Source organism: Plasmodium cynomolgi, chromosome 12 (genome assembly GCF_000321355.1).
Source record: "Plasmodium cynomolgi strain B DNA, chromosome 12, whole genome shotgun sequence".
In the NCBI taxonomy this organism is placed as follows: domain Eukaryota; phylum Apicomplexa; class Aconoidasida; order Haemosporida; family Plasmodiidae; genus Plasmodium; species Plasmodium cynomolgi.
This window is the reverse complement of record NC_020405.1, coordinates 1613913-1640173: the sequence shown is the minus strand read 5'-3', so window position 1 is coordinate 1640173 and position 26261 is coordinate 1613913. Positions and strand designations below refer to the sequence as shown.

At 44.5% G+C, this 26261-nt stretch overlaps 9 protein-coding genes across 9 annotated transcripts; 6 read left to right on the top strand and 3 right to left on the bottom strand.

Moving 5' to 3' along the window:
- Positions 1–1740: 1740 nt before the first annotated feature.
- On the top strand, positions 1741–3337 carry PCYB_124800 (hypothetical protein; the record flags this gene model as incomplete). Its single annotated transcript, XM_004223813.1, has 2 exons — positions 1741–3060; positions 3203–3337. The coding sequence occupies 2 exons, from the start codon at positions 1741–1743 to the stop codon at positions 3335–3337; spliced, it is 1455 nt and encodes a 484-aa protein (XP_004223861.1).
- Positions 3338–4044: 707 nt separating this feature from the next.
- PCYB_124790 (DNA-3-methyladenine glycosylase) lies at positions 4045–5217 on the bottom strand (the record flags this gene model as incomplete). Its single annotated transcript, XM_004223812.1, has 2 exons — positions 4045–4406; positions 4527–5217. 2 exons carry the CDS (start codon positions 5215–5217, stop codon positions 4045–4047), a joined length of 1053 nt encoding a protein of 350 aa, XP_004223860.1.
- Positions 5218–6844: 1627 nt separating this feature from the next.
- Positions 6845–8905, top strand: PCYB_124780 (hypothetical protein; the record flags this gene model as incomplete). The annotated part of the gene is made up of 2 exons (XM_004223811.1): positions 6845–8534; positions 8664–8905. 2 exons carry the CDS (start codon positions 6845–6847, stop codon positions 8903–8905), a joined length of 1932 nt encoding a protein of 643 aa, XP_004223859.1.
- A 1319-nt stretch (positions 8906–10224) lies between these two features.
- Positions 10225–11853, top strand: PCYB_124770 (1-deoxy-D-xylulose 5-phosphate reductoisomerase; the record flags this gene model as incomplete). Its single annotated transcript, XM_004223810.1, has 2 exons — positions 10225–11533; positions 11606–11853. 2 exons carry the CDS (start codon positions 10225–10227, stop codon positions 11851–11853), a joined length of 1557 nt encoding a protein of 518 aa, XP_004223858.1.
- Positions 11854–12226: 373 nt separating this feature from the next.
- On the bottom strand, positions 12227–13180 carry PCYB_124760 (ribosomal protein; the record flags this gene model as incomplete). The annotated part of the gene is made up of 1 exon (XM_004223809.1): positions 12227–13180. The coding sequence occupies one exon, from the start codon at positions 13178–13180 to the stop codon at positions 12227–12229; it is 954 nt and encodes a 317-aa protein (XP_004223857.1).
- A 1224-nt stretch (positions 13181–14404) lies between these two features.
- PCYB_124750 (hypothetical protein) lies at positions 14405–15781 on the top strand (the record flags this gene model as incomplete). The annotated part of the gene is made up of 2 exons (XM_004223808.1): positions 14405–15589; positions 15713–15781. 2 exons carry the CDS (start codon positions 14405–14407, stop codon positions 15779–15781), a joined length of 1254 nt encoding a protein of 417 aa, XP_004223856.1.
- A 982-nt stretch (positions 15782–16763) lies between these two features.
- Positions 16764–19576, bottom strand: PCYB_124740 (hypothetical protein; the record flags this gene model as incomplete). The annotated part of the gene is made up of 3 exons (XM_004223807.1): positions 16764–17966; positions 18059–18378; positions 18601–19576. The coding sequence occupies 3 exons, from the start codon at positions 19574–19576 to the stop codon at positions 16764–16766; spliced, it is 2499 nt and encodes an 832-aa protein (XP_004223855.1).
- Positions 19577–23201: 3625 nt separating this feature from the next.
- On the top strand, positions 23202–23582 carry PCYB_124730 (hypothetical protein; the record flags this gene model as incomplete). Its single annotated transcript, XM_004223806.1, has 2 exons — positions 23202–23314; positions 23495–23582. Coding segments are annotated over 2 exons (198 nt in total), but the record flags the coding sequence as incomplete, so codon positions are not given.
- A 1372-nt stretch (positions 23583–24954) lies between these two features.
- PCYB_124720 (hypothetical protein) lies at positions 24955–25310 on the top strand (the record flags this gene model as incomplete). Its single annotated transcript, XM_004223805.1, has 2 exons — positions 24955–25043; positions 25169–25310. The coding sequence occupies 2 exons, from the start codon at positions 24955–24957 to the stop codon at positions 25308–25310; spliced, it is 231 nt and encodes a 76-aa protein (XP_004223853.1).
- Between the last annotated feature and the right edge of the window lie 951 nt (positions 25311–26261).

Genomic DNA, 26261 nt, shown 5'->3' with positions numbered 1-26261 from the left:
ATAATAAAGGGCAAAGTCGGGAAAAGTCGGGCAAGGCCGGGCAAAATAGGACAAAATAGGACAAAATAAGACAAAGTAAAATAAAGCAAAAGAACGCTGGAGTTCCCTTTTCCCGTCTGCAAAAATGACATTGTTGTATTCCCCCTAAAATGTTGAGCTAAAAAAGGAAAAAAAAAACTTCACACTTTTTTGAACTGGACAAATGTACAAAATTATGAACAGGTCAGGTAATTCTTGAAGTCTTCCAAATAGGGGAAGAAGTAAAAGCTGCATTTTGTGTAAATCCTTTTTTGAAATAAAAAATTGGCTACACAGCGTCGGATGGTCTGTTCATATGTAGACGCAACGTATGCCTTCAAATTCGGTCTTTTTTTTTTTTTTTCATTATCCTCATTGTTGTGGAGGGGGTGGGAAGAAGGAAAAACCAGCAGCTACACAGTTTGGTGTTCTTCACATATACATGTATGTATTACCTGCCCGGTTAGTGATAAAAAAAAAAAAAAATTGTGGAAACGGACTCTGTGAAGTGTTACCCACAACGTCTTCTCGTGCCATGCGCACCGTTCTTTTTATTTATATATTTTTTTTCTGTGTTTTTTACGGGGAAGAAGACCCCATTTTTGCAATAGGGGGGTTGAACGAGCGGCAAGGAGGTCTCTTCGTTTCACCGACCCATTGGACCGACCCCCTGAGCTGCCTCCCGCCGCGGCGATGGACTCCTCGTGGATTCACGCCATCGGGGTATGCTTAAGCACCATCGTTTCCGTTGTAGAGGCAGTTGGAAACACATTGGTGAAGAAGAGCCACATTATTTATTCAAAATATGAGAAGATTCTCGAGGCGACCGAATGCGATAGCGCCAGTGAGGGGGATGAAAGAGAGGAAGGAGGAGGAGGGGGAGAAAAGGGGGGAAATAAAAGGAAAAGGAAATACTCCTTTTTAAACATTTCGATAAGGAGTCTACAAATCAGTGGAGGCATCTGCTACAGAAAGGGGAGGGTAAAAGAAAGCAGCGATGGCGGGGCGCACCAAGTGGCTAAGAGGACCCCTTCGAGTGGCACCAACGGGGGAAGGCGCAACGGGGGAAGGCGCAACGGTGGAGAGGCTGGGAAAGAAGAAGAAGAGGAAGAAGAAGCAGAAGAAGTAGAGGAAGAAGAAGCAGAAGAAGTAGAGGAAGATGGGGAAGAAGAAGCGGAAGAAGAGGAACATGGGGAAGAGGCCCGACTAAGCGGCAGCCTCATGGAAAAATCGTTAAGCGTAAATTTGGTACCCCCAGATGGTAGCTATTTAGACCAGGGCTATTTTCCCCCATTTAATAAATCCTCAGAAGGTGAAAAAATAGGCCCGAGAAAAACTGCCTACATAAAACGAACGAATAACCCAATGAAAGAGTACAAACGGGAAGAAGGCGATAGGGAGAACTATCAAACGAAGTGGACCAAATTTTGTGATGGCTCATCTACCGAGTGGCAGAACGAAACATTGGACGTTCACTCGACTAGTTGTCACCTCGGAGAGGAAAAGAATCCACCCAAATGGAGCAACATTTCAGCGAGGGGAATAAATAAAAAAGTGAAAAGGAAGGAGAAGTGCTTGTGGTTATCGAAAAGGCAGACTTGTCATACGCTAGGGAAGCCCAAGCGAAGTATTTTTTACATCCCCTCATGCAATGGGAAAAAAAGGAGAGAATGGAAGAGACTCCTCATTCTATATGGTCACTGTAGGAAGAACAAAACGGGGATGGAAGGGAAGAAGTATTTTATATGTGATGATTCCCCACCAAGGGGACTTCCCCCCCATTGGGGAAGGACCCCCCCCGTGGATGATGCAGCTGTGGGACCTCATAACAACGACATGATAATGAAAAGCTTTTCGCACAAAAAAATGACTAAGCTTTTTAAAAGTGAAAGTCCCAATAATGGGGGGGTGCCTGGTGGGGATAAAATGCATTACTGCTCATTTCGGTCCGATCGGTTCGTAGACAGGATCAGTGGCGACACGGCGAGCTCCGAGCACGAAGGGGGAGTGCGTGCAGAGACTTCGCTCAGCAAAAATGGGCGTGAAAGGGGGCGTGAAAGGGGGCGTGAAAATGGGCGCGGAACCGGATTGGGGACGCTGGAGGAAAAGGAAAAATACAGCGACGAGGAAGAAGTTACGAGGTGCTCCTCCCTCAAAATGGATCACGAAAATGGAGCTCGCTGCCTGGACTCCACCCCCCCACATCTGCCATCAGATGTCGAACGTGCACACTCCAACATAAGAACACAAAGCTACGTTTGCTTCTACCTAGGAATAGCGCTCACAAGCTTTATAGCCCCTGCACTGAACATATTCAGTAATGTATTTCTACCCATGTCGATGGTCGGCTTCGTCAGCGTGAGACTCATGTGCTCATTGCTCCTGGAAAAATTTGTCCTAAAGGAGCAGCAGTCAGTTTACTTATACGTGGGAATCCCCTTTTCCACCGTGGGTCTAACATTAATCACTGTGTACTCTGGTAGTGACAATATCATCAAAGATTTAGACTCCGTTTTGGGTTTGTTCGTAACAGGTGAATCGATAATGTTGCTCAGTTGCGAGATGTTCTTCGCCTTTGTGGTGGCACTTCTTTCTGTGGGCCACTTGGGCGAAGGTACTTCCACAGGATGGGTTGGTGGACAGCACAGGGGGGTTCCCTCAGAAGGTGAGCTCTTTAGCTCCAAATTCAATGCCAGTATGCAGAGCAAGGATAAAGATCCAAATTCGAAGCGAAGGGGGGGGAATTTTTTCTTCTTCTTCTCCCCAGTCTCATCAGGAATTATGGGATCCCTGGCGACTATTTTCTCCAAAGCGACCTTAATCGGACTTGTGTCCGTGCTGCTAAGCGAGCAATTGACCTTACGTCATTTTTTTCTCAATTACAAAGTAGCTCTCCTCATTATACTGACAATCATTTGCTCCTTTGCTGAAATTACATACACGCCTTTTTTGTTAAAGTATTACAATCTCACGCATGTAGTGTCCTTGAAGAGCTTCGGAAATATATCCTTCAATGCGGTCAACGGGATGGCCATTTTCGACGTAATTTGAGCGGAGGGGTAGGGGGAAGGTGTCTTTCCTCGCCCCTTCTGGCCCTTCCTCGCTCAGTAGTACATCTGTCATGTCCCCCACAGCTACCACTTCTTCGTCTCAACCGCAGATATGATCCTTTTTTCCCCCGCAGGAAAGACCCTCGTGTGTTTACGCCTGGACCTTCGGCTTCCTCCTCATCCTCGTGGGAATTATATTCCTTTCATACAAAAACGTCATCCCCACAGCGTTACGTCTCTTCAACCAGCAGTGTCGCCACAAGACATGACTACCTCCTTCCCGTTCCGGAGCAGCAAATGGGAGGGGGGCTTATGTACACTAATGAGTAAAAATACATTTACACACGTTAGTGTGCTCTTTTGCGTGTAAGGCATATGTATGAGCTAGTCGATGACGCAGTTGAGCGTCCCTCACACAGTGGAGCGTCCAGGCTGGTTTACTCTCACGTTTTCTCTACCAGAATGACCATCCCGTTTTATTATTTTTTTTTTTTTCAAGTGTAACATTTGCATGCCCAACGTGAGAAGAATTTTGTCGGGAATGTTGGCTAGTCTATACTGGCTCTCTTGGAGTACCTCCTATATCTCCACTACCCTGTGCGAGCGTTTTGTTTCTTTTTCCCGTGGGGAAGGAACACCATTAGGCACAAAAAAAAAAAAAATCAAAATAAAATATAACAATTGACACAGTCAAAAGGAGGGAGAGACGAACGGTTAGCTATACGGTCATGCAAAACGGTGACGTATGGTCTGCGTGGGCATCCAGGTTGAGTAACCAAAAATGGGACAGCTGTTACTTCGAAGCGGGGGTGTGACAAACGCTTCAATAAAACATCCCCTTTTGTGCGCATACCGGGGGGGATACCCCCTCGCGTGGTGTCCATACTAGTGTGTGCCTTCACCCCTGGTTCGGCGCAGCCCAATAACCGCTTCTCATCACCGCATCACCGCATCACCGCATCATCGCATCTTCGCATCACTTGGGTAGGACCGAAATGGAGGGATGGCCCTTTAACAAAAAACGGTAGTCATACAGGGCAGCCTCCTCCGCATAGGCCACTCCTACTCGTTTGTCCCTTTGCACGACCATTTTCTCCTGGTCCCACTTCATGCAGTTGAAATAATCTAGCAGGTGGGACTTGTACTGACTGTACACGTCCTGTATGTAGTTATCATTTCCCCCTTTTTGAGAAACCAGTGATTCGTAAAAATTTACAATTTGGCTTGTCTTGGGACAGATACTAATGAAGAATCGACTCTGTTGTAAATCGCTTATGTTGCATGTGGAGCAGTGATCGGGTCTTATGTTTTTACCTCCGCTGGTTGGGTGGGCCCCTTCTGGAAGGTCGCCACGGTGTGCAGCACGATCCGCAGCACGATCTGCACTACACCCCGTACCCGCCTGTCCCCCTACCTGGGTGGCATCACCACCCGGCGCGCATCCATCTACATGTTTACCCTCCAAAGTGAGTTTCTTCCCCTCCCCTGAATATTGCGGAAGGTCCGAAAAAAAACTCGCCTTATCATCCTTCCGCGTAATATCTAAGCACTTGGTTACACACCCAGGGCCACTGCTAACCTTGACCAATTTTTTCATACTTATCGATTTCAAGATGGACTTTACTGAGTCAATCCTTTGGAGCTTCTCTTTATCCATGCAGTAGTTGCTCTTTTGGTGAGAACGTTCATCTGAGCAGCCAATGGGTATGCCCCCCCCTTCCCCTTTCACCGCGCATACAGCACGACCCGGAGAGTCCCTTCCCAACATGGACCCCCCAGAATGAATTTCATACCTGTTAAGTAAGACACCGTCGGTACCATAAAACGGCTCCAACGATCGGACCAAAATCGCATCGGGCGTATTTTCCCCATTTGTAACTATATTTAAGCAGTTGTGTATACCATAGCAGAGGTACACGTAACTGACTCCTCCTTTCCCAAACATAGTTGCATTCCTGTTTGTCTTTTTATTATTATATGCATGAGATGCTTTGTCTTCAGTTCCGTTGTATGCTTCTAGTTCGGTTATCCTAGAGCCATATAATTTTTTTTTCCCTCTATCATATACCCACAAGATATGCCCAATAAGGGCCTCCGTTATGGACAGCACATTTTCTTGCAAGTAAAAATTTTCTGTGAAAATGGTCATTTCGTTGTTTTCAAAAAAGTATTCCATTAGAAGGTACACGTAGGCCATACATTCCAACTCGTTCGCGTTTTTGTTTGTGTTTGCGTTTTTTTTTTTTTTCTTTTTTTTTTTCTCCTCCTTCTTCTCCTTCTTCCCCTTTATGTTGCCTACCCTTTGGGGGAGGAGCTTTCCTTCCCGCTGCTTCGTTTGCTTCCCCCGTCAACGTGCCACGTCTGCTGTCCACCTTCGTCACTGCGGGGGACGCAGTGGCAACAGCAAGTGACCCTCTTCTTTTCCTGCGCCTCTTCCCATTTTGCATTATTTCCGTGTCATGTGTGTTCATGCGTTTGTGCGGGGGTAGGCGGCACTACTTTTTTTTTTTTTTTTTTTTTTTTTTCCCCCGTTGAACAGCTGGAAGGAAGTAGTCAGTCACGAGTGAGTAAAAGGAAGCGCCCCAACGGTTGAAGAAGTGCGAAATTGGAGGCAAGGGTCCTTGCGGGGGTATCGCGTTTTGCGGGGGTATCGCGCTTTGCGGTGGTATCGCATTTTGCGGTGGTATCGCGCTTTGAGGGGGGCTACACCCGTTAACTCTCCCTTGGCGGACGCGACAGAACTCGCGGCTGTGTATATCTCCCCCCACATCTGCAAAGGGGTGAAGGCTACTTATCAGGGGAGCTTTTCCTCAGTAGATCCTCCTTTGCGTGCTTAACGCAAAAATTGGGACTTTCTTTTGCGTGGAAAAAGGGCCCTCCAAATGAAGAGCACGCGGTTTAACTTGATTCGAGTCCTGGGTGCCCCCCGAACCGCGGCAGCATTTTACCGCACCTCCTTGCGGGAGACGCATACGGTACAGAAGCGCATCAGAACAAGCGTATCTACACGTGTGAACGTGAACGATTTACCCGTTTGGGCATCCCCTGATGGGTGGCTGTGATTTGATGGCTGCGCGTGAAACCCACTTTGCTGTTTCCCCGATTGGCCGTGCACCATTTGGCGTCCCATCTCCCCCCCATGCAGGCATTTTCATGGAGGGAAAAAAAAGAACAAAAAAACGTGAGCAACCTCAACCGTTGCATATACATTTGGGGGACCTCCCTTCGTAGCGATTATTATATGCTCTGTTGTGGAAGGGGAAGGTGGCACAGGAGAGAAACGAAGAAAATAATCAAGAGGGGAGGATCACATTTGGTGGACCCATCCCGGTTGGCTCCTTCCAAGGGAAAATGAAGGGAAGCAATCCATAAAATTGAGACAAGGCGAAATATAAGTACAAAGGAAAGAAGCGCGCCTTTTCCCCCCCCCCTCTCAGGTGAGCACTTAAACGAGGGCAGCTCTCTCACTTGAAGAAAGTGGGTCAGGGAAGAAAAATGGATTCCCCTTCCACCTGAGCAAATTGCAAAGCCATTTTTTTAAGAGCCACTTTTTTAACGCGGCACATGTGGGGTTCACTCTGTTTAGCTCTCCAATGGGGTAGCAAGAGAAAATAAAAAAAAAAGAACGAAGGGTTTTACTGGGGGGAGGGAAGCAATTTATGAGGAGGAATCTCCCCCACAGTTGCGAAGGATTTCTTCAAACTCAAGAAAAAATTAAAATAACGCTGAGCAAGCGGTGTAACTTGTTAAATATATATAAAAAAAAAAAAAACATAATGGAGGAGGAAAACACACATGTGGACTCGAACGACAAGCAGGCCTGTGAAATGCACAGAGGAGGAGAAACGCACAGAGGAGAAACTCACAGAGGAGAAACTCAGATGAAGAAGAAGGTGTTCTACATTGTGCAAGAAGTACCGTACGCAGATTTTTACAACTTTGATTATGAGCCAATTGACAGTTTTAGGAAGTCAGGGGAAACGCAGTGCATCGACGGGGACACGTCGACATCGTCATCGTCATGTGGTGAGGTTGGTGAGGTTGGTGAGGTTGGAAGTGGGAGGACCGGAAAGAGGACCCATGCAAGTTGCTGTTGCGCGGGCCATCAGCAGGGGAATAATGCTCATGAGGAGGGAGAAAAACGCGAATGTGCAGAGTACTACTACCAGGGAGGGGAAAATCCCAGCGGAGGGTGTCCCAGCGGAGGGCGTCCCAGCGGAGGGCGTCCCAATGGAGGGCATCCAAATGGAGAGCATCCAAATGGAGTGCATCCAAATGGAGAGCATCCCAATGGAGAGCATCCCAATGGAGAGCATCCCAATGGAGGGCATCCCAATGGAGGGCATCCCAATGGAGGGCATCCCAATGGAGGGCATCCCAGTGGAGGGCCTCCCTCAGGCGCACCCCGAAGAAAGAGCGAGTTGAGGGAAGGATATCCCCTCGCGAATAAACCCGCCAGTAGGAGAACCCCTGCAAAGAAAAGACAAAAAATAAAAAGGAAAAATGAATTCCTGAAGCAGTGCGAATTTAACAGCGATGGGAGTTGCTACTACACCATTTCGAACAGCAACTATTTGAGACTCTTCGCCACGGACTTGTTATTGTTAAATGCGTTAAGTAAGGGCAGCGGTGTGGGAAGCGGTGGCGGTGGCGGTATGGGTAGCGATGGCAGTAACGGCATCCGCAACGGCATCAGTAACGGCGGCAGTGGAGAGGGGCACGCACAGCTAAGGGCACTACATGAGGAGTACGAACGCATGGACGCTGAGGAGAAGGAGAAAAGGAACCAGAGCTGGATCTGCATGCAGCTGGGCGAACATATATACGATTGCAAATTTTACCCCTTTTTTGATTGGAACAATAGCAACACATGCTTCTTTGCAGTGTCTTCTAAAGGCAGCCCTGTATGTCTGTACAGCGCATATGATGGGTCCTCTATCATGTCTTTCAAAACGTTCAACCACTGCCAAGAGTTATGTAACTCTTATTCGTTATGTTTCCACCCAGACAGAAACTGGCTTCTATGTGGAACAAACGATAAGTCAATCAAAGTATTCGATTTTGCAAAACCAAACGAAGTATACGAAAATCGTATCTTAAGTACAAGAAGAGGGAGAGGGCAAAAGGGTATTATATCTACCATGACTTATAAAAAAAAAGGATATGGGAAAAATACTATGTATGCTGTTGGAGATTACAATGACTGTATATACCTTTATGCGGATAACTGTGATCATAAAAATGATTTTATTTTAAAATTTCAAGTTGATAGAATGAAATCTAATGGAATAACTTGTATAAAATGGATAGATGAATTTTCTCTCCTTAGTGGAAGTCGAAATGGATCATTTATTTACCGTTATGACATGAGAAAAAATACAGAGTATGTACAAAAATGGGAAAGATTTGCTTTGACTAATCAGAAATACTTGTTTGATGTATATCGAGATTTCCTCCTCATCAGTGGTGATACCTTTGGCTATTTAAACGTTTACCATTTGAGAGATAATAAACTCATTTACAGGGAACAAATTAATGAATATTCTCCAGTCATTTCTGTAGATGTGCATCCTACGTATCCTCTCCTTTTAACAGGGTCTGGCACGAGACGCTTTTACGAAAATAACAGCAACAAGGTTGATATAATGGCGAGTGTCTTTAGTGGTGGGATGAATACGTCCTACCATAATGCGGTGGACGGTGCGTCTGATCGTAATGCGGTGGACGGCGTGTCTCCAGCTTCTTCTTCGATTCCCTTTCCCAGCGTGTCTCGGTACATAAACAGCGCTTGCACAGTTTGGTGCGATTTCGCCATGTCCTCTGACGGGTATGGGTAGTGGGGAAGCGATTTTCCTTAGTTTTACCACCCAGCAGCTCCTACCCAAAAGCGCACTCTCTTCCTCGTTGCTTCGCATCTCAGGGTTGGGTGCAAGTATGTATGCATGATTCTATGAGCGTGCAAATTGGGGTACCCATTTTTAAAGGGTCAAACTAAGCCGCTTCATCACGGCGTTTGGAGTTTGACTTATTCCGTTTGACTTATTCCGTTTGACTTGTTCCGTTTGACTTGTTCCGTTTGACTTGTTCCGTTTGACTTATACCGTTTGACTTTATCCGTTTCATTTTTTCCGTTTTATTTTTTCCGTTTGACTGTTCCGTAACACTCATTCGAACGTGTCGCTTTTCTAATGGCTTCTAATTCTGTGAGCAGCGTGGCGGGGCTTCTCTCATTTCTTTGCCCATAGTCAGATGGCGCCATTTATTTCCAGCCCATTTTTTGTAATTGCGCTAGATGGGAACAAGGGAGCAACTGCATTCCTCCTACGGTAGTTACGTTCGTTAGGGGGATGGCACATAGAGGCAGTTTCAAATGACTCTTCTCCCTTTTCCTTGACAGAGAAAAATGTGCATAGTAGTTCTCCCCTCATCGGGCATCTTATCTTTGTAGACCCTGCCGCTGGAGTCCCATTTGTAGGGGCACCACCACAAAGGTATTGTCCTCGAGCATTAAAGGGAGTGCATCGGTGTGGTGGCGATTTTACAAGATTGCCAGACTGTGCGATCAACATGGGGGTTGCTTTTTTTCTCGGGGGGCCTTACACGATGGGGATCCCCAAGCGAACCATCACACGATGGTAAATTTACTCTCCCGTGTACCGATGCATTATAGCCACTCCATCGTAACTGCTCCATTTATGCACTATAAAGGAGTGGGGAAAAAAAAAAAAACTCTCCTTTTGGAAATGGCTCTCCTCCCTATTTATCCGTATAACGTGAAGCCCTAACTAATCATCCACATTGTGGGAATTTTTTTTTTAACACAAGGTAATGTACCAATTGTGCTTCCCCTGCTTTGTGGGCAAAAAAAAGATGCGTAGAGATCACGTTGGACCGCACAGCCGAGGTGACTCTCCCGCTTTGTCGAGGCAGTAAGGAGGACGCAACTGGCCAGCTGCACACCCACCCTGGCTACGTCATAGAGGACTCGCCCCACAGCGACGCAGTAGGAATGACCAAGCGAGAAATGAAAGGGCCCATTTTGACGCAGTAGGGATGACCAAGCGAGAAATGAAAGGGTCCATTTTGACGCAGTAGGAATGACCAAGCGAGAAATGAAAGGGCCCATTTTGACGCAGTAGGAATGACCAAGTCAGAAATGAAAGGGTCCATTTTTTTGCACACCCTGTTGTTGCTCGTTGGCATGCAGGAAAGGAGGGCTGGGCGTGTGTACGCCCGACAAGGAGGGAGTATTTGCGTGAGGAGGCACGCACAGGGTGAGAGGAAAAGGGCGTACATAATAAATATGAAAAGAGGGGGCCTGCAAAATGGTGGGGTGAAACAGGCGAGGTGGTCTGGGCGGATAAAATTTAAGAAGCGGGGGGACCTCGCATATGGGACCAAGCATTGTGTAAAAGCGGCGAGTGGCGTGAATGCGTCGAACGGCGTAAGTGCGTCGAACAGCGTAAATGCCGCCAATACCGCCAATACCGCTAACACCGCCAACACCGCCAATAGCGCCAACAGCGACTGTGAGGCGCCTCCCATCAATGTGGCCATCTTCGGGAGCAGCGGGAGCATCGGCACGAACGCGCTGGACATCATTCGTGAGTGCAACCGAATGAAGAAGCGGTTCAACGTGGAAGCCCTGTATGTTAACAAGAGTGTAAAAAAACTGTATGAACAGGCAAGGGAGTTTTTACCAAAGTATGTATGTATCCACGATGAGTCCAAATACGAAGAGTTAAAATTATTGTTAAAAAACATAAGAGGTTACAACCCAGAGATACTAGTGGGAGATGATGGCATGAAACAAATGTGCAGAAGTAGCACACTTGATAAGGTTGTAATTGGGATCGACTCCTTCCATGGATTATACTCAACCATTTATGCAATTAAAAATAATAAAATTATTGCACTAGCGAATAAGGAGTCTATCGTATCTGCTGGATTTTTTCTCAAAAAATTATTAACAAGTCATACAAAATCATGCATCATCCCAGTGGACTCCGAACACAGTGCCATCTTCCAATGCTTGGATAATAACAAGGTATTAAGGACACGATGTCTTCAGGATAACTTTTGCAAAGTGAATCAAATAAAGAAAATAATTTTATCCTCCTCAGGTGGTCCCTTTCAAAATGTCTCTCTTGATGAGTTAAAAAAAGTAACATCCGTAGATGCTCTCAAACATCCTAAGTGGAAAATGGGACCCAAAATAACCATCGACTCTGCAACCATGATGAATAAGGGTCTAGAAGTGATTGAAGCTCATTTTCTCTTCGACGTAGATTATAATGATATCGAGATCGTAGTGCATAAAGAATGTATTTTCCATTCGTGTGTCGAATTTATCGACAAATCTGTCATAAGTCAAATGTACTACCCAGATATGAAGATTCCGATTCTGTTTGCTTTAAGTTGGCCTAATAGAATTGCTACAGAATTACCATCCCTTAACTTGGCTAGTACATCTCCCCTCACGTTTTACTCCCCCTCACTAGACCATTTCCCTTGTATCAAGCTTGCTTACCATGCAGGTAGAAAAGGTAACTTCTACCCAACTGTCCTCAATGCAGCCAATGAGGTGGCGAACAAACTATTTTTGAATAACAAGATTGGCTACTTCGATATTGCTTCCATAATATCAGACGTCCTGGAGTCCTTCACTCCACAGACCATCTCCAACAACTGCGAAGATTTGATGAACCAAATTGGGGATATTCACAGCTGGTCCATGTGCAGAGCGACGGAGGTGTACCGGACCCGCTGTGGTGGATCCCCGTGAGAAAGCGGTTTCGATGAGGGGAGAGCCAAACAAATGGGATCTCTCCCCTGTGGAAAGCACAAATGAGCAAGACTATGGAGAAGGGGGTACCTCCTTTGGACGCCAAAAAAAAAAAATCCCAAGTTAGCGTCTTCCCCATTTTGCATCAAACCATTCAGGCTGTCAGATAACTTAAAAAAAGGTGAACAAAAAAAAGGGGTCCATTGGTGAAGCGGCAAAGCGGTGAAGCGGTCAAGAGGGGGGATAACCACATGGGGAGATTATCCCCGAAGGGTCCTTCCCCCTCTTGACCGCTTTACCGCTTCACCGCATCACCGCTTCACCGCATCACCGCATCACCGCATCACCGCATCACCGCTTGACCCTGTGGTTACTACACCTCGAGCACCACCCGAATGTGCGTGTGCGGCTCGCGTATGATGTCCGTTTTCCCTTTTGCTCGGATATTAATTTTTTTGGTGTACCCACCCATGTTAGCCTGCAGCGTGTGAAAAACGGGCTTAATATTATTGCGCCCATATTTGTTAATAGCGTTAAAGAGGCACGATTTTATACACTTGTAGATATTGACTGTGTATTTATTGGTGCCGTAGTAGTAGAGAAATGCGAAAGCTTTGATTATTGGCATGTATCTGATTTTCCAAAGAATTTTCCTCGTTTTCATGAATGACATTTTAATATACTTTGCTGTTGCTGAGACTAGCCTTTTTTTTACATAGATGACTGGATTTATTCTGTTTGTTTTAACTCTCTTTTTGTAATTTTCCACGTTATTTTTTTTTATATTTCTGTACATGTTGAACAGTTCGTTGTACTTATTGTTTAGTAGGACTTTCTCGTAGTTGCAGCGAACATTTTCGACGTGCTTTTGCTTCCACTTCTCCCGCACCTCCTGTCCTAGGTACCACTGCTTCAGTTGTAGGCAGTCATTCTGGAAGAGGTCCAGCCCCGCTGCGCAGCTTCCAGGGGTGTCCCCAGTGCTGTCCCCAGTGCCGTCCCCATTGCCGCCCCCAGTGCTATCCCCAGCGCGGAAACCTGCACGGTCATCACTACAGCTTCTGCCCTCCACTTTGTTGTCTACCCCATCTAGCACGGGGGGGCCACCCAACGGACTCCCCCCCTGTGCCTTTGCAACACTATTTAGCAGCACCTCCCTTGCGCCTTTCTTCCATTTCGATACGTGGTAACAGTCGTTTCTTCTTATCCTTCCACCCCTCTGGGCCATTTCGCCACCACCGCTTGAGGTAAAAAAGCTTCGCACAAATGGCACGTTATCACTTATCATTAGAAGAATAAACGGGATGGCTATTTTGGTTAGGTAGCCCATCGTTATTCTCCACAAGGAGGGTTGGCTGCGCTCCCAGCCGGATACCCCGTTGGTACGCGGTTGGCTGGCGGAGTTATCACTCCGGGGGTGATTTCTCCGAAAGCGATCCCTCCGGCACGTTTTTTTCTTTTTTGTCAACCACGACATTCACAGGAGTGCAAAGCGGCGTATATGCCCACGTACGTACTTTCTCACATGTGGAGAAAACTCACTCGTCGCATATCTGGCAGAAGGTGTGTCCTCATTTGGGAGTTGTTCCACTCAACGCTACATGCGCGTACCCCCTTTTGATCCCACTTCATTGTCCGCAGTCCATTTGAACCTGATTTGCTGCCCTGCTCGCTTGGCGAATTCTCCGGCAAGTGCCTATTGTACTAAATCGTAAGCGTGATTAAAGTTGGCCCACAAGGATGCCAACAAGGATGCCAACAAAAGGATGCCAACAAGGATGTGCTTTTTCGAGAAAAACTGGAAATTACTTTTTTTTTTGCCTTGGTAAATTGGGCAAGCTGTGAGTATTACTAAACGTGTACGTGCATGCGGGGATTTTTTCTCTTTCGTTTCGCTTCCACTTGGCGCCCCCCTGTGCTTTTTTTTTTTCTGCTCTTTGGCCGGCAAGCCAAGCGCGGTGCCACTTCCCCGCTTGTTCTTTTTAACAAAACTGCCTTTTGGCGCCAAGAGGATAGCGCAAACAGGATTGACGAACGATGCGAAACGAACTATGCGTGACGAACGATGCGAAACGAACTATGCGAAACGAACTATGCGAAACCAACTATGCGTGACGAACGATGCGAAACGAACTATGCATGACGAACTCTGCGTGCCGAATGGTGAGCAAACCAGCGGGACGTACGGGGATGTGGCGCCGCCGATCCGAGTTGACGCAGCAAAGCAAAACCGCAGGAGCAGAAGTTGAAAAGGGCCAGTGAGCCGCCCGAATGGGATTCCACGAGGAGAGAAGAAAGAGCCAAAGTTGAATAACCCGGGGTGAGACATGCCAAGGGGGCCCAACCGAGGGGCCCATAAACGTGCAATGTAAACCCTGAGTCTGCATGTACACGCGAGTACAGCCCCCCCGCGTGCTGGCAGTTTCCCCCCATTTGGCACAGCGAAGGAGCGGCGCAACGAAAGAGCGGCGTAACGAAGGAGCAACGCAGCGCAGAGAAACGAAACTGCCTAGCGGCCCAACCGGGTAATCGCTTAACCGGGCAGGCACTCACCATGCCGCGCGCCGAGCCGGGGACGCCAAAATGGCTGGCGAACAAAATGAAGGCCAAAGGCCTTCAGAAGCTAAAGTGGTATTGCCAAATGTGCGAAAAGCAGTGCAGAGACGAAAACGGATTCAAATGCCACAGACTGTCGGAAACACACCAAAGACAAATGCAGATATTCTGCCAAGACGCAAATAAATTCATGGATGAATATTCCTCCATGTTCGAAAAAGAATTTATGCGATTAATGAAAACCAAATATTGTCGTACGCGTATTTTGGCTAACACTGTCTACACCAACATGATTAGCGATAAAACACACATACATATGAATGCCACCGTGTGGGTCACTCTTACCGATTTTGTACTGTACCTTGGGAAGACAGGGAAATGCAAAATTGAAGAAACGGAAAGGGGGTGGTATTTAGAATATATCGATAGGGAAAAAATCGAAAGAGAAAAAGCTTTTGAGGAAAGGAAAAAAATCGAATACTCTTATGAAGAACTGAAAGAAAAAAAAATTAATGAAGCTATTGAAGAGGCTAAGAAAACGGGGAAATTTATCAAATCAGAATATACAGGACTGAATAAAAAAACTGATGAAAAAATTGTCATATCTTCTATTAAAGCTACGCGAAGGGATCCTAGTGCTTCTAAAGCTGGTGTTAATGTACTCATAGCCAAGGCACTGAGCAAGGGGGAAGAAGGAAAGGGTAAGGTGGCGGACGCTTTGCCAGACAAGCAGTGCGCGGTAGAAAATGATGTAGCCAAGGGTGCGGCAAAGAAAAGACCCCTGTCATCCATCGAACTTCTCCTTCTGGAAAACGAGGCAAAGAAAAGGTTAACGAACACAGCTGCTAATTTAAAAAATCAACAAAATAGCCACAACGAAATCGAAGCGAAGCAACATGAAAAAGACGAAAAAACAAATTTCCCCAGTAGTAAGTACTCCTGGTTATGCAAAAATATCGTAGTTAAAATAATCGACAGGAAACACAAACACTGTAACAACAAGGGTGTCATCGTTTCGGTCTCGTCTGACGAAAGGAATAAATGTGAAATCCAGCTGAACAACAGCGAAAAAAAAAAAACTTCTGCTCATCAAAAGCAGCTCCAAACGGTTATACCAAAAATCGGGCGGGACGTTTTGATCCTGAGGGGGCAGTACAGGGGCCTTCGCGGGGAGGTCAAGCAGGTACTTCGCATACAAATGAATATATGCATAATATACGCTTGCGTTTTACCTGTTCATCCACGCCTTCGATCTGTTAATCGATCATTTACACAACGCGTCTACGTGTTTCTCCCCTCTTCGCAGATTTTACCCGATGAGGAATCCGCCCTGGTTGCAATTTTTGATAAACATTTAGGTACTCCATGGAGCTGAGCGGCGTTGTGGCACTCGAAAGAGAAAAAATAAAAATAAAAAGCTCCACCCGCGCGTGCTCCCATTTTCACCTGAACCGTTCATGTGAAAAAAGAAAAAAAAAATCCCCTTTTTTCCGCTTATTTTCCCATTTTCACCTGAACCGTTCATGTAAAAAAAAAAAACGTGAGCCCATTTTTTGTCTCCTCTTCGCCCCTTCACCGTACCTGCAGGCAAGGTCATCACAGAGGAGCGCTTGCTATTCGATGACATAAGCAAATTACACGAAAGGTAATTTTTTTTTTTGTATTGGGACGTTCATCCCTTTTTCGCAATTTGTAGGAGCCACATCGATGTCGCACACGCTCATGTGGTAGTCGCGTCTGTAGTACGTAGTCCGTATCCCCTAATCTGTAGTACTGTTTTGTGTACCCATTTTTAACTCCTCCTAACGTGGACGTTTTGCTTTCCGTCCTGGATGCATTTTTTCCTCTACACATCCATTTGTTTATAAAACATTATTGGAACAGCGCAAGAAAGTTACATTTTTTTTTTTTGCCTAGAGGTGTACTTTTTTTTTTTGTAATTCAGCCCTTCCATTTTGATCAACTCATTTCCTTCTCAATCGTTCGCACACACGTGGGAAGTCCACGTTTGTAAGGAACGGCGCAGATTACTGAGCAGCGTCGGGTTGTGTCAAAGTGGGACACCATGTTGGGAAGTAAGGACGGACTGCGCCCGCTAAGATACCTGCACACAGGCAGAGTGCCAAATTTGACATTTACGAAAAAAAAAAAAATTAAAAGGTTAAAAAAAAAATTTCAAAATACAAAAAAATCAGGAGTTCTTCAAAATGAAAGCGAACGTTCATCAGACACATGACGTGTTAAGGTAAAAAATTTTAACAAATTGGAACAGGTAAAAAATAAAAACTTTCTGGAGGTGCAAAATATGGGGAGATTCCTTAACCCTAAGATGGATGGCCTTTCCCCAATTCGCACCACTACTTGCGCAAATTGATACTCGTGTTGTAGCGGAAAATTTTCGCCTTCTCCAACTTCTTCGATGGCGTTTCAAATTTTTGCGAATTGGTTAGTACAATGTTATTTATGGGTGTCTTCTTACTTTTATCCTTCACAGAAATGGAGTATTGTTTATTTCGCAACGATGAGCTTTTCACGTCAGCCTTTTTCGATTCGGCTGTTTTTCCATTTTCCGTCAACATGGAAGCATCGGCTAGCTGGCAACTTTTTAAAATAATTTTTTTTTGTTGCTCAGGTGCGTTGTTACAAAGCCATGTAACCAAACACTGGAATATTTTTTTGGTGTCTGTGAAATTGACCCTATGTGGTGGTTTGGTAAATGCTATTTGTGCACATACCATTAGTACCTTCTGGAACTGTCTTCCTTGGATGTATTCATTTCCTTTGCTTTCATTTAAAAATATTTTTTCCAACTCACTTTTTGTTAATAAACTTTTTATAATTTTATAATGTTTGGCGAAATTTAAAAATAGCTCAAGGTCCATACCTTTCGTGTAACAATTCACCTCGCTCGTTTTTCCTTCCGGTTCTATATTCCGTTTAGTGTTTCCTTTATCCTTTGCGTAAAAGTGGAACAACGCTTCGAAAACGTTTTTGCTGCTTGGGATTTCTCCCCTCTCGAGGTCTTCATTCGGGCTGGCGAGGCATTTATTCTGCAGCGTGGCGAGGCATTTATTCTGCAGCGTGGAGAGGCTTTTACTCTGCAGCGTGGAGAGGCTTTTACTCTGCAGCGTGGAGAGGCTTTTACTCTGCAGCGTGGAGAGGCTTTTACTCTGCAGCGTGGCGTTTTGGCACTCCCTTTTCACCTCCGCCCCGTTGCTTGGGGGAACCCACTCTCGCCTCGAACTCTCCGCGCAGCCCAATTCCTCCAACTGACTTTCCACTCCCATGTCCTTCGAAGAACTCGTGTCCATTTTGCCGGGGCTCGATTCGTCGGAACTTTTATTCGCACCTCGCCTCTTCATCTTCTTCGTCTCCTTCCTCTTCACGTGCACCGATGGGGTGGTGCCAAGTTGGTCATTTTCTCTACCCCAGCGTTTCTGCTTAGAACAGCGGTTCTTACTTTTACTCGATTTCTTTCCCATGTCGGCATTTTCATTTTCGCTTTTTTTATTCGTACCTTTGTTATGTGTAGTATCACTACTGACACTGCCTTCGTCTGCCTGACCCCAAGTGAAAGAATCGAAGCGGTCAAAATTTCTAATTATTTCTTCCTTGTCTTCCTCGGAAGTGCTGCGTGATATGTGCGATCCACAATCTGATGCGGAGTTCTCCACGTGTATATTTTGCTTAATTTTTTTTTTTTTTTTAAATATTTTAATTTTAATTTGTGAAAGGATATCATCTCCTTAACGCATTTTCTTTCGTATATCTCCACGTTTTCTTCCTTTAGCATATGTACATAATTTTTAATTCCATTTTCGATGTAGGACAGTAAGTCAAAGCTTTTCCTATTTTCCCCGTAGCTGCCAGTTTCGCCCTTGTAGTTTCCCTCTTGGATCTCCTCGTTCTCAGATGTAGGACTCGATATGTCGTGAAAGGAATTCGCCACACATACTTTGCTTTCGTAGGTTTCTAACATTGCAAGGAAGCAGGTAAGGCGGGGGGGAGGAAAAAAAAAAAAAAAAAAAGGGGGTTGTGTATTTTTTTTATTTTTTTTTTCCAGACGAGGGGATGTTCTACTTGGGTGAGTGTCTCTCCAAGAGCCATCACTTAATAGACGAGATTCCTAATCAGCTGCGTGCACACCCTCATTCACTGCTCAGCATTTAACGCACAGTGGAGTCCCTCTTATACCTAGATGCTTCACACCGTTCGAAGGGCACATTTTGTGTAAGGAGCCTCCTCTCGGCGTTTCCCCCCTGTTCGAGTCGCTCTCCTCCTTGCTAATAATCCTTGCGATTGAGTCAGTTGCGTATTCCACGCTTTCTTGAACTTCTCCCTCTGATGGTACCCTCTCGCCCGTTGCTGCGACAAGTAGTTCTTCGTTTTTTTCAGTGGATTTTTCTTTCGCCTGCTCGGATTCGTTATCCGCCTCGGTCGTTTTGTCCGTCTCCGCCTCGATCGTTTTGTCCTTCTCCTCCTCGGCCGCTTTGTCCTTCTCCTCCTCGGCCGCTTTGTCCTTCTCCTCCTCGGCCTCTTTGTCCTTCTCCTCCTCGGCCTCTTTCCCTTTCTCTTTAGCTTTCCCCCTTTTGCTCCTTTTGGACTCCCTCTTCGTGGAGCCCTCTTTTTTTTTCTTATTTTTCTTTTTCCTCTCTTCCCCTTTTTTCTCGCTATCCCTTAAGCTATGCATGGTCTCCATTTCGAGGAGTGCGCCCTCTGCACATTGTCCCGCGCCATTTAGCTGGCCTTCCGAAATGTCCCTATTTTCTTTTTCTTGTTTGTGGCATTCTTCTCCTCCACATTGTAATTCCTTCTCCTTTTTTTGTCCAATATGAATCTCTGCTTCGTCCAGCTGTGTATCCCCTTGGTTGCATTTTACCTGCACCTGTTCATGTGCATCACTGCCACAACTGGCACTGCTACTATGGAGTCTATGGTTTTCTCCTCCCCCTTTCGTTTCCTTCCTGGTGGATTTGATTTCCGCACTCTCTTTATTCCCTTTGCAAGGTGTACTTGTGATACCCTCTTCAAGGTCTCTCTCACGTATAATGTAGCCTCCTGTCCCTGGAACTCCATCTTCAACGTTATTCTCCCCATTTGATGGGGCATCTTTTTCCTCCTCTGTTTCGCTGTTCACTTTGTTTATGTCTACTTCGTGTTGTCGCTCCATTTTTTTTTTTGTTACCTCCTGCGCTTTGGGTATTTGTCTTTCTTCTTCAGCTTCCCCATCAGCCTCTTCCTCGTCACCTTCCCCTTCCTTCTTTTTCTTTTTCTTCTTTTTTTCCTTTTTTTTTTCCAAACTTTGATTTGTGTGGGGATCCTCCCTGGGGACCTCTATTCGTGTCGTTAGGTCAGCTGCCTCTTCGCCCTCAACGAGTTGTTCGTTCTGTTCCTTCTGATCCTTCTGATAGCGGTCCTCTGCGCCTTCAATGGCTCGAATGTTGTGTGGGCCATTGGGGCTGCTTTCACTGTTTTCGATATTTTGGCTATTTGGGGTAGTTTGGAAATTTCCTTTTTTTCCTTTTTTCTCTTTTTTTTCTTTTTTTTCTTTTTTCTCCCTTTTTCTTTCCCGCTTTTTTGTCGCCTCCTCCACAGGGAATCCACCTGGGGGGCACTGCTTAACCCCCCCATCATCCTTTACATCGCGTGTTTTTTTTTTTTTTTTCCCATCCGAGCTAGCCATATGTTCCCCCGAATTATCAGGCAAGGAAGTGCTCATTTTACCTTAACCGGTCAGGCAAAAATATGAATTTTTTTTTTTTTTAATTTTTTCATAAATGGTGAGCTTTACCTCCAGGAGAAGAAACACTCACCTGTTTGTCTTTCCTACACTGTTTGTAATTTTGTTTGCAAAGCGAGTATAGTTTTCGTACATAAAGAAAATCGCATAAACTTCACTGATACACGATGTGGCTTCCTTTTTTCCCAGAATGAGCAAAATGTGCTGAGAAAAGGAAACGTTTCGTGTTTCACATGAGAAGAGAGAGAGTGAGAAATGATCATCGATGGGGGATATCAAATTATGTCCACAATGCGCGAAGGGCATGATTTAGTACTAGTCCACACTTACACATTTGTGCATTCGCCAATTTGCACATGTACTGACTTGGATGGTACTACTTCAACTGCGCCCTTTCTACATAAACACTTGTTAAATAAAATGCGTGCGAATGTGTACAGTCCCTCCGCTGCTTTCACCCATGAGCACATAAGGCGTGAAATTAATTCCTTCCAGCAGAGCAGCCTGCGGAGCGCTTATAAGAAATCCGTTACTCGTTCCATTTTTCTCAATTTCGTCACAAATTAATTCGTTTCATTATTGCGTAACTTTGCGTAACTTTGCGCAATTTTGCGGTTACTTTTAAACCTCTGCGATGAGCATCCATATGCCTGCGCAATTTTCCTAAACGCATGGCTTTGTCCAATTTAAAAAAAAAAAAAAACAAGTAAAACGCCGGAAAGGCGAAACTCTACATGCATTTAAGAACATACATCCATGTAGAAATGGAAGAGACGGACTTTTTTTTACACACCTCTGGAGCTGCAGTGGGCACTTTTGCTTAACAGTTCGCCTAGGGTATATATATATTTATGTATATATTTATTTATGTATCTTTTTTTTTTCTTTTACCATCGTCGACGAGTGAGAGAATTTCCGGTTGACGCGTGAATTATTTTCCCCCCCAGACGAAGCGCAGATTTAAATAAAGCCAATTCGAAAAAGAATATGCGTCACTCTGCATGCGCACGTACGAGTATGCAAATAAACGAGTAGGAAGAAAGTGCTTCTTTGTTGCAGATGGGAAAAGAGGGATAAACAAATGCATTTCCGATTCGTTCCTAATCGTCCGCATCCATTTCGTATTGACTTATTTCTTGCCTTTTTTTTTTTTTTTTTTTTTTTACTCTATATTTTATTTTTTTTTTTCTTTTTTTCTCTCCTTTTTACGAAAAACTGCGAAATTTAATTTTGTTTATTTTTTCTATATGTTGATTATTTGTTAGAATTGCAAAAGATCCATGTCCATATGGACTCCTCCCTTTCAGGGGATGCAAAAATTACGTTTTTAAATTGTCCTTAAGTAAAAAAAGTACTTAATTGCAGAATTAAGAAAAAGGACGCCCGAAAATGAGGAAGTGCCCAAATGGGGAGGCAACAAAATGGGAAAGCGCCAAATGGGAAAGCGCCAAATGGGAAAGCGCCAAATGGGAAAGCGCCAAATGGGAAAGCGCCAAATGAGAAAACGTCCAAATGAAAAAAAGGCAAAATACCGAAGCAGAGAAGTTCGAAAGTTTTGCACAAAACTCGATTGCTGCGTACCCTATTGTTATGCGCCGTTCGAGCCGCACGAAAATTAAGAACACTTGGTCCTATTGGGCATTTTTATGAAAAAGCAATTATGATATGTCCAAGTGAATTCTTTTGAAAAACATGTTACGGTGATTTTTCCTTTTTCGCGCTCTCTGCGCTTTTTGCCTTTTTACCCCTTTTGCGTTTACCTTTTCCTCGCTGTGTTTCACACTTTACGCATTTTACACGTTTTACCATTTCGCTGGGCATTTCTTTTGACTCACTTGATTCATTTGACACACTTTCGTTTCGCTTTGTTGTCATTATGCGGACCCTACTGCGCTACCCAGCGAGACGCCACTGATGATTCGTGCCCACTTTGTTGCTTACATTTCGATGATGCTGCTTTATCGCCATTTTTTGACACTTTTTGACGCTCATTTGATGCGCTTTCGACTCCTTTTTGTTGACTCCTTTTTGGCGATGCCTTTTTGGTGATGCCTTTTTGGCGATGCCTTTTTGGTGATGCCTTTTTGGTGATGCCTTTTTGGTGATGCCTTTTTGGTGATGCCTTTTTTGTCATTTGTTTGCCATGTTTGTCATTTTTTGGTCACTTTTTTTTGTCACTTCTTTTTATCACTTCTTTTGGCTCCCGGATGCCACGTTTATGATGTACATATATAAATATATATATGTACAAATGTGTATGCTTTTTTTATTTTTGCATTTATTTCCTGATTACTCCACCTTTTTTTTGTGTATGCTCAATTTTTTTTTAAACATGACCGCAGTTGGGCAGTTTTGTCCTCCTAGGCTTCCCAATTTCGATGATCCAAAATTATGTTTTTGCATTTTACGCATACTGCCTAAAAGGTTCGTAATTTTGTGAAACCGCCCAACTGCTAAGCGTTTTGCTAAATTGCCCAGCCGTTGACATTTTTGTAAAAGTACTTTAATTGGTCACCCCCGCTCGAAAGCACCATAACGTATTACACCTTTGTGAAATCGTTTTTGACACACACAGTCTTTTCTTCGTCGCATACTCATATGCCAACCCTTTTTTGTGCCTCCACTCTTTTCATCCCCGTGTTATATTTCACCTCATTATATGTGCACAGATACAAATGTGTAAATGACGAATGGGCAAGTATTGAATAGCCGAATGCGTGCTTATGTACTCACCATTCGAATTTTTTTTTTAACTTTTAAAAGTACACATAAGCACATACACATAAGCACATACACATATGCACATACACATATGCACATACACATAAGCACATTCGAGCAGTTTTTAAAAGCATAAATCACAGTTGTATGTACTACAATGATTTGGAAAAAAAAAAAAAATTTTCCTTTTTCTTTTTTCTTTGCATCCGGATGCGTCTTTAAAAAATCGGATCATTTGCTCGCACACACCGTTAAAGTGCTTGAGCCCATGTGTGCTTATGCCTGTACATATACTCACTCACCTAATTACCTACTACCCACTTTACGCGAACAGGGTGCGAGTCCACGTCAGACAAATTTTTCAAGTGCCTGAACGAAAATTTGCAACCCCATGGAAATGAGAAGGCCACCAGCGACGGCTTAAATCAGTGCCAACCGTTAAAAATAGTAAGGCATTTTTTTTTTTTAAAAACATGGCATGAGGATATGAGCTCCAGCTTGATGTACAGACTGGAATGATTGCTAAAATGTGAAACACAGTTTTTATCTTGACCACCGTTTCTGACATTTGGCCGCAAAAAAAAAAAGGTGAAACTTATTTTTTCGTCTTTCCTCACTCCTTTGCAGAATTATGAGAAGTGCATGGAGGAGAAGCTGAAAAAGGTGAATAAAAATTCCCTCACGTTTTTGACATCCTACAAGGAGGGTAATAAATAGGGTTGTGGGTGAGGCCGCAGTACGAGGGGTGAAGTAGGTCGAGTTTATTATGTTCTGTTTTGTTTTTATATCCACTCGCTGATCACGAAATGGAAATTCCTGGCAGGTTCAGGTCAGTATAGCTCATACAGGCCCATTTGCATATCCACCCCATCCAATATGTGGACCCATTTTGAAAGGTTATATAAAAATGTGTGTGGCAACGGGGACGTAACTAGCCGCGCGAACTTGAGGAGTTCACAAGGAAATACTATTTCGAGTATGCCGCGAGTTAACTACACATGCGTGTAGGTATGTATGTGTACGGAGAGCCGTACCGTTCATGCGTGAGCACGCAACTTTCCCCGTTGTCGGGGGAATTAGTTCCTTCCCCTGCGTACGAAAAAATAAATTCGCGTTTTCGAAAATGGAGGGCCATGCCCCCTTTTACGTAAATAAAAAAATTACAATTTTGCGAATAGCTCCATTTTTAATTTTTTTTGTTTTCTCCTACACAACGGTTTTTCGTTCGCTAAGAGGGAAGCGAGCAAAAATAGCAAACATGCGTGAACAAATGGGTTAAAAATAAGTTGGTAAATTTAAAGCAAATTTTGCCTTAACGGGTCAGGTGTTTTTTTTCCGTTTTTTTTTTTTTCTCAACTAGCTAATATAACTTTTTTTTTCCTTTTTCGTTCCCCCCTTTTTTACGTGACGTGCGAACTTTTTTTTTTTTGTACATTTAACATTTTCACAGAAGGAATGCAAACCTCCGATCTTGATATTTTGGGGATCATTGTGCTCTTAAACGTCCAGCAGTTAGCGCTTGGGCGAATAGGCTAAGCAGTGCATATATACTAACGAGCAATAATTTGGCCATTTTTACCCTGGGCGTGAGTTTGTTCCGTGGAACAGAGAAAAGATGAGTGTGGTAAGTTCGCAGCGTATTGGAATAAATTTTTAAATTGCGAAATAGGGGATGCGTAAAAGTGAATGCCTGAATGGACGTAATAGGCGGACATGTTCGTACCTCTGAAGGCTTACGCACATTTGCTGATACCTTTTCAAGAAGGGACAGCGTACCCCTGCATTGGCTCGCAACAAAGAGAGAATGGCATACGTTCGATCTGGCGCGACTGTGTACGTCCATCTTCAAGTCGGCGATATCGCCCCACAAGCTATAAAACGTATGCTCACATTGTTTTTTTCCTTTCTTTTTCCTTTCTTTTTTCTTTCTTTTTCCTTTCTTTTTCCCTTCTTTTTCGTTTCCTTTTTCTTTCTTTTTTCTTTCCTTTTCCCATCTTTTTCCCTTCTTTTTTCTTTCTTTCTCCTTTCCCTTTTTTTGCTGTCCGCAGAACACGTTGGCAGCCCGCAAAGACTACAACGATTACAAAATGTGCATGCAGGCGAACAGGCGCAGCAGCAACGCGAAGGAAAAGTGCGCCAGCGACCTGGACAGGGCGATAAACACGACAACGCAAATGTGAGCAGCGAAAAAAATAAAAAATAAAAAATAAATAAATGAACGAAAGGGTAGCAGCACTTCTACGCCACCTTTGCATACACCCCCCAAAAAAAAAAACAACTCCTGTCTCCCCCTCTTCACAGGATCTCTCGGGAATGCCTACCGCACACGGAAGAGCTATACAAATGCTTTAAGCATTCATTTCGCCTGAGCTTCTGCGATAAGGGCGTTATTGAAAGGTTAAAAAATTGCCAATCGGATGTTTACAAGATGATAACGTCGTGAAAAGGGAGGCCCCATTCTACACGCCTGTGGGAGCATCTCCATTTTGAGCAACGCTAGCCCTACGCCGATTTCCCCCCCTACCATGTTATTACGTTATTACGTTATTACGTCATTTCGTTATTACGTTGTTTTATTTTACCTTGTTTTACTTTATATTTTTAACCTGTTGCTTGGTTTCATGAGAAAAAAAGGAAAGAAGCCACTTTTATAATTCACCACTCCCAGGGGGGGAGATGCACAGGGCGTACAGTTAAACTCCCTGGCATTGAAAAGGGGGAACCCTAAACGCCTAACATTAACGTCAACTGCTTTTCCTTTTTTTTTAACGCACTGCACAGTTGACATGCCCACAGGGCGACTACATTTGTGAAAGGAGGGAAAAGAAAATCTGACAGCACCCCTATCTCAGCTGCGGAGAGTTGGACCTAGCTTGGAAAAGCTAAATGCATCAGAGTAGGCCTGTAGGTGTGCATGTAAGCAAGTGCTCATGTCTGCATATTCGTTCCCCGTTCGAAATGGTCCGTGAAGGTGAAGTGGCAAATGTGTTAAGGTGAAACGGCCTCTAACAAGGGGGGCATCACACATCCCTTGAGCGGTGTGTTTCTCTCTTTGTCTCGATTTGTGGCGTGGTTCGTTTGCAAAATATATTAAATACTCATGTACCCATGAATTTCCCTCTTGGGAAAGAGCCCCCCCACACACTCTACAGTTCCCCTAAAAAAGGGTCCTTTCAATTTATGCCCACTGTGATTCAGTGGTTCGGTGGGCAGAGCGAGTGGCTGAAACTAGGCGATGTGTGTGCCAAAAATGGTAGCAGAAAAAAAAAAAAAAAAGCGAACAGATGATAGTTGTTCCGTTAGGGGGTTAAAATAAATGCCGAAAAAACGGTCGCTTTGAACTCCTTTCCTCTTTTGCAATTTTGGAAACGGCGCTGCCTAATTTTAAGTAACC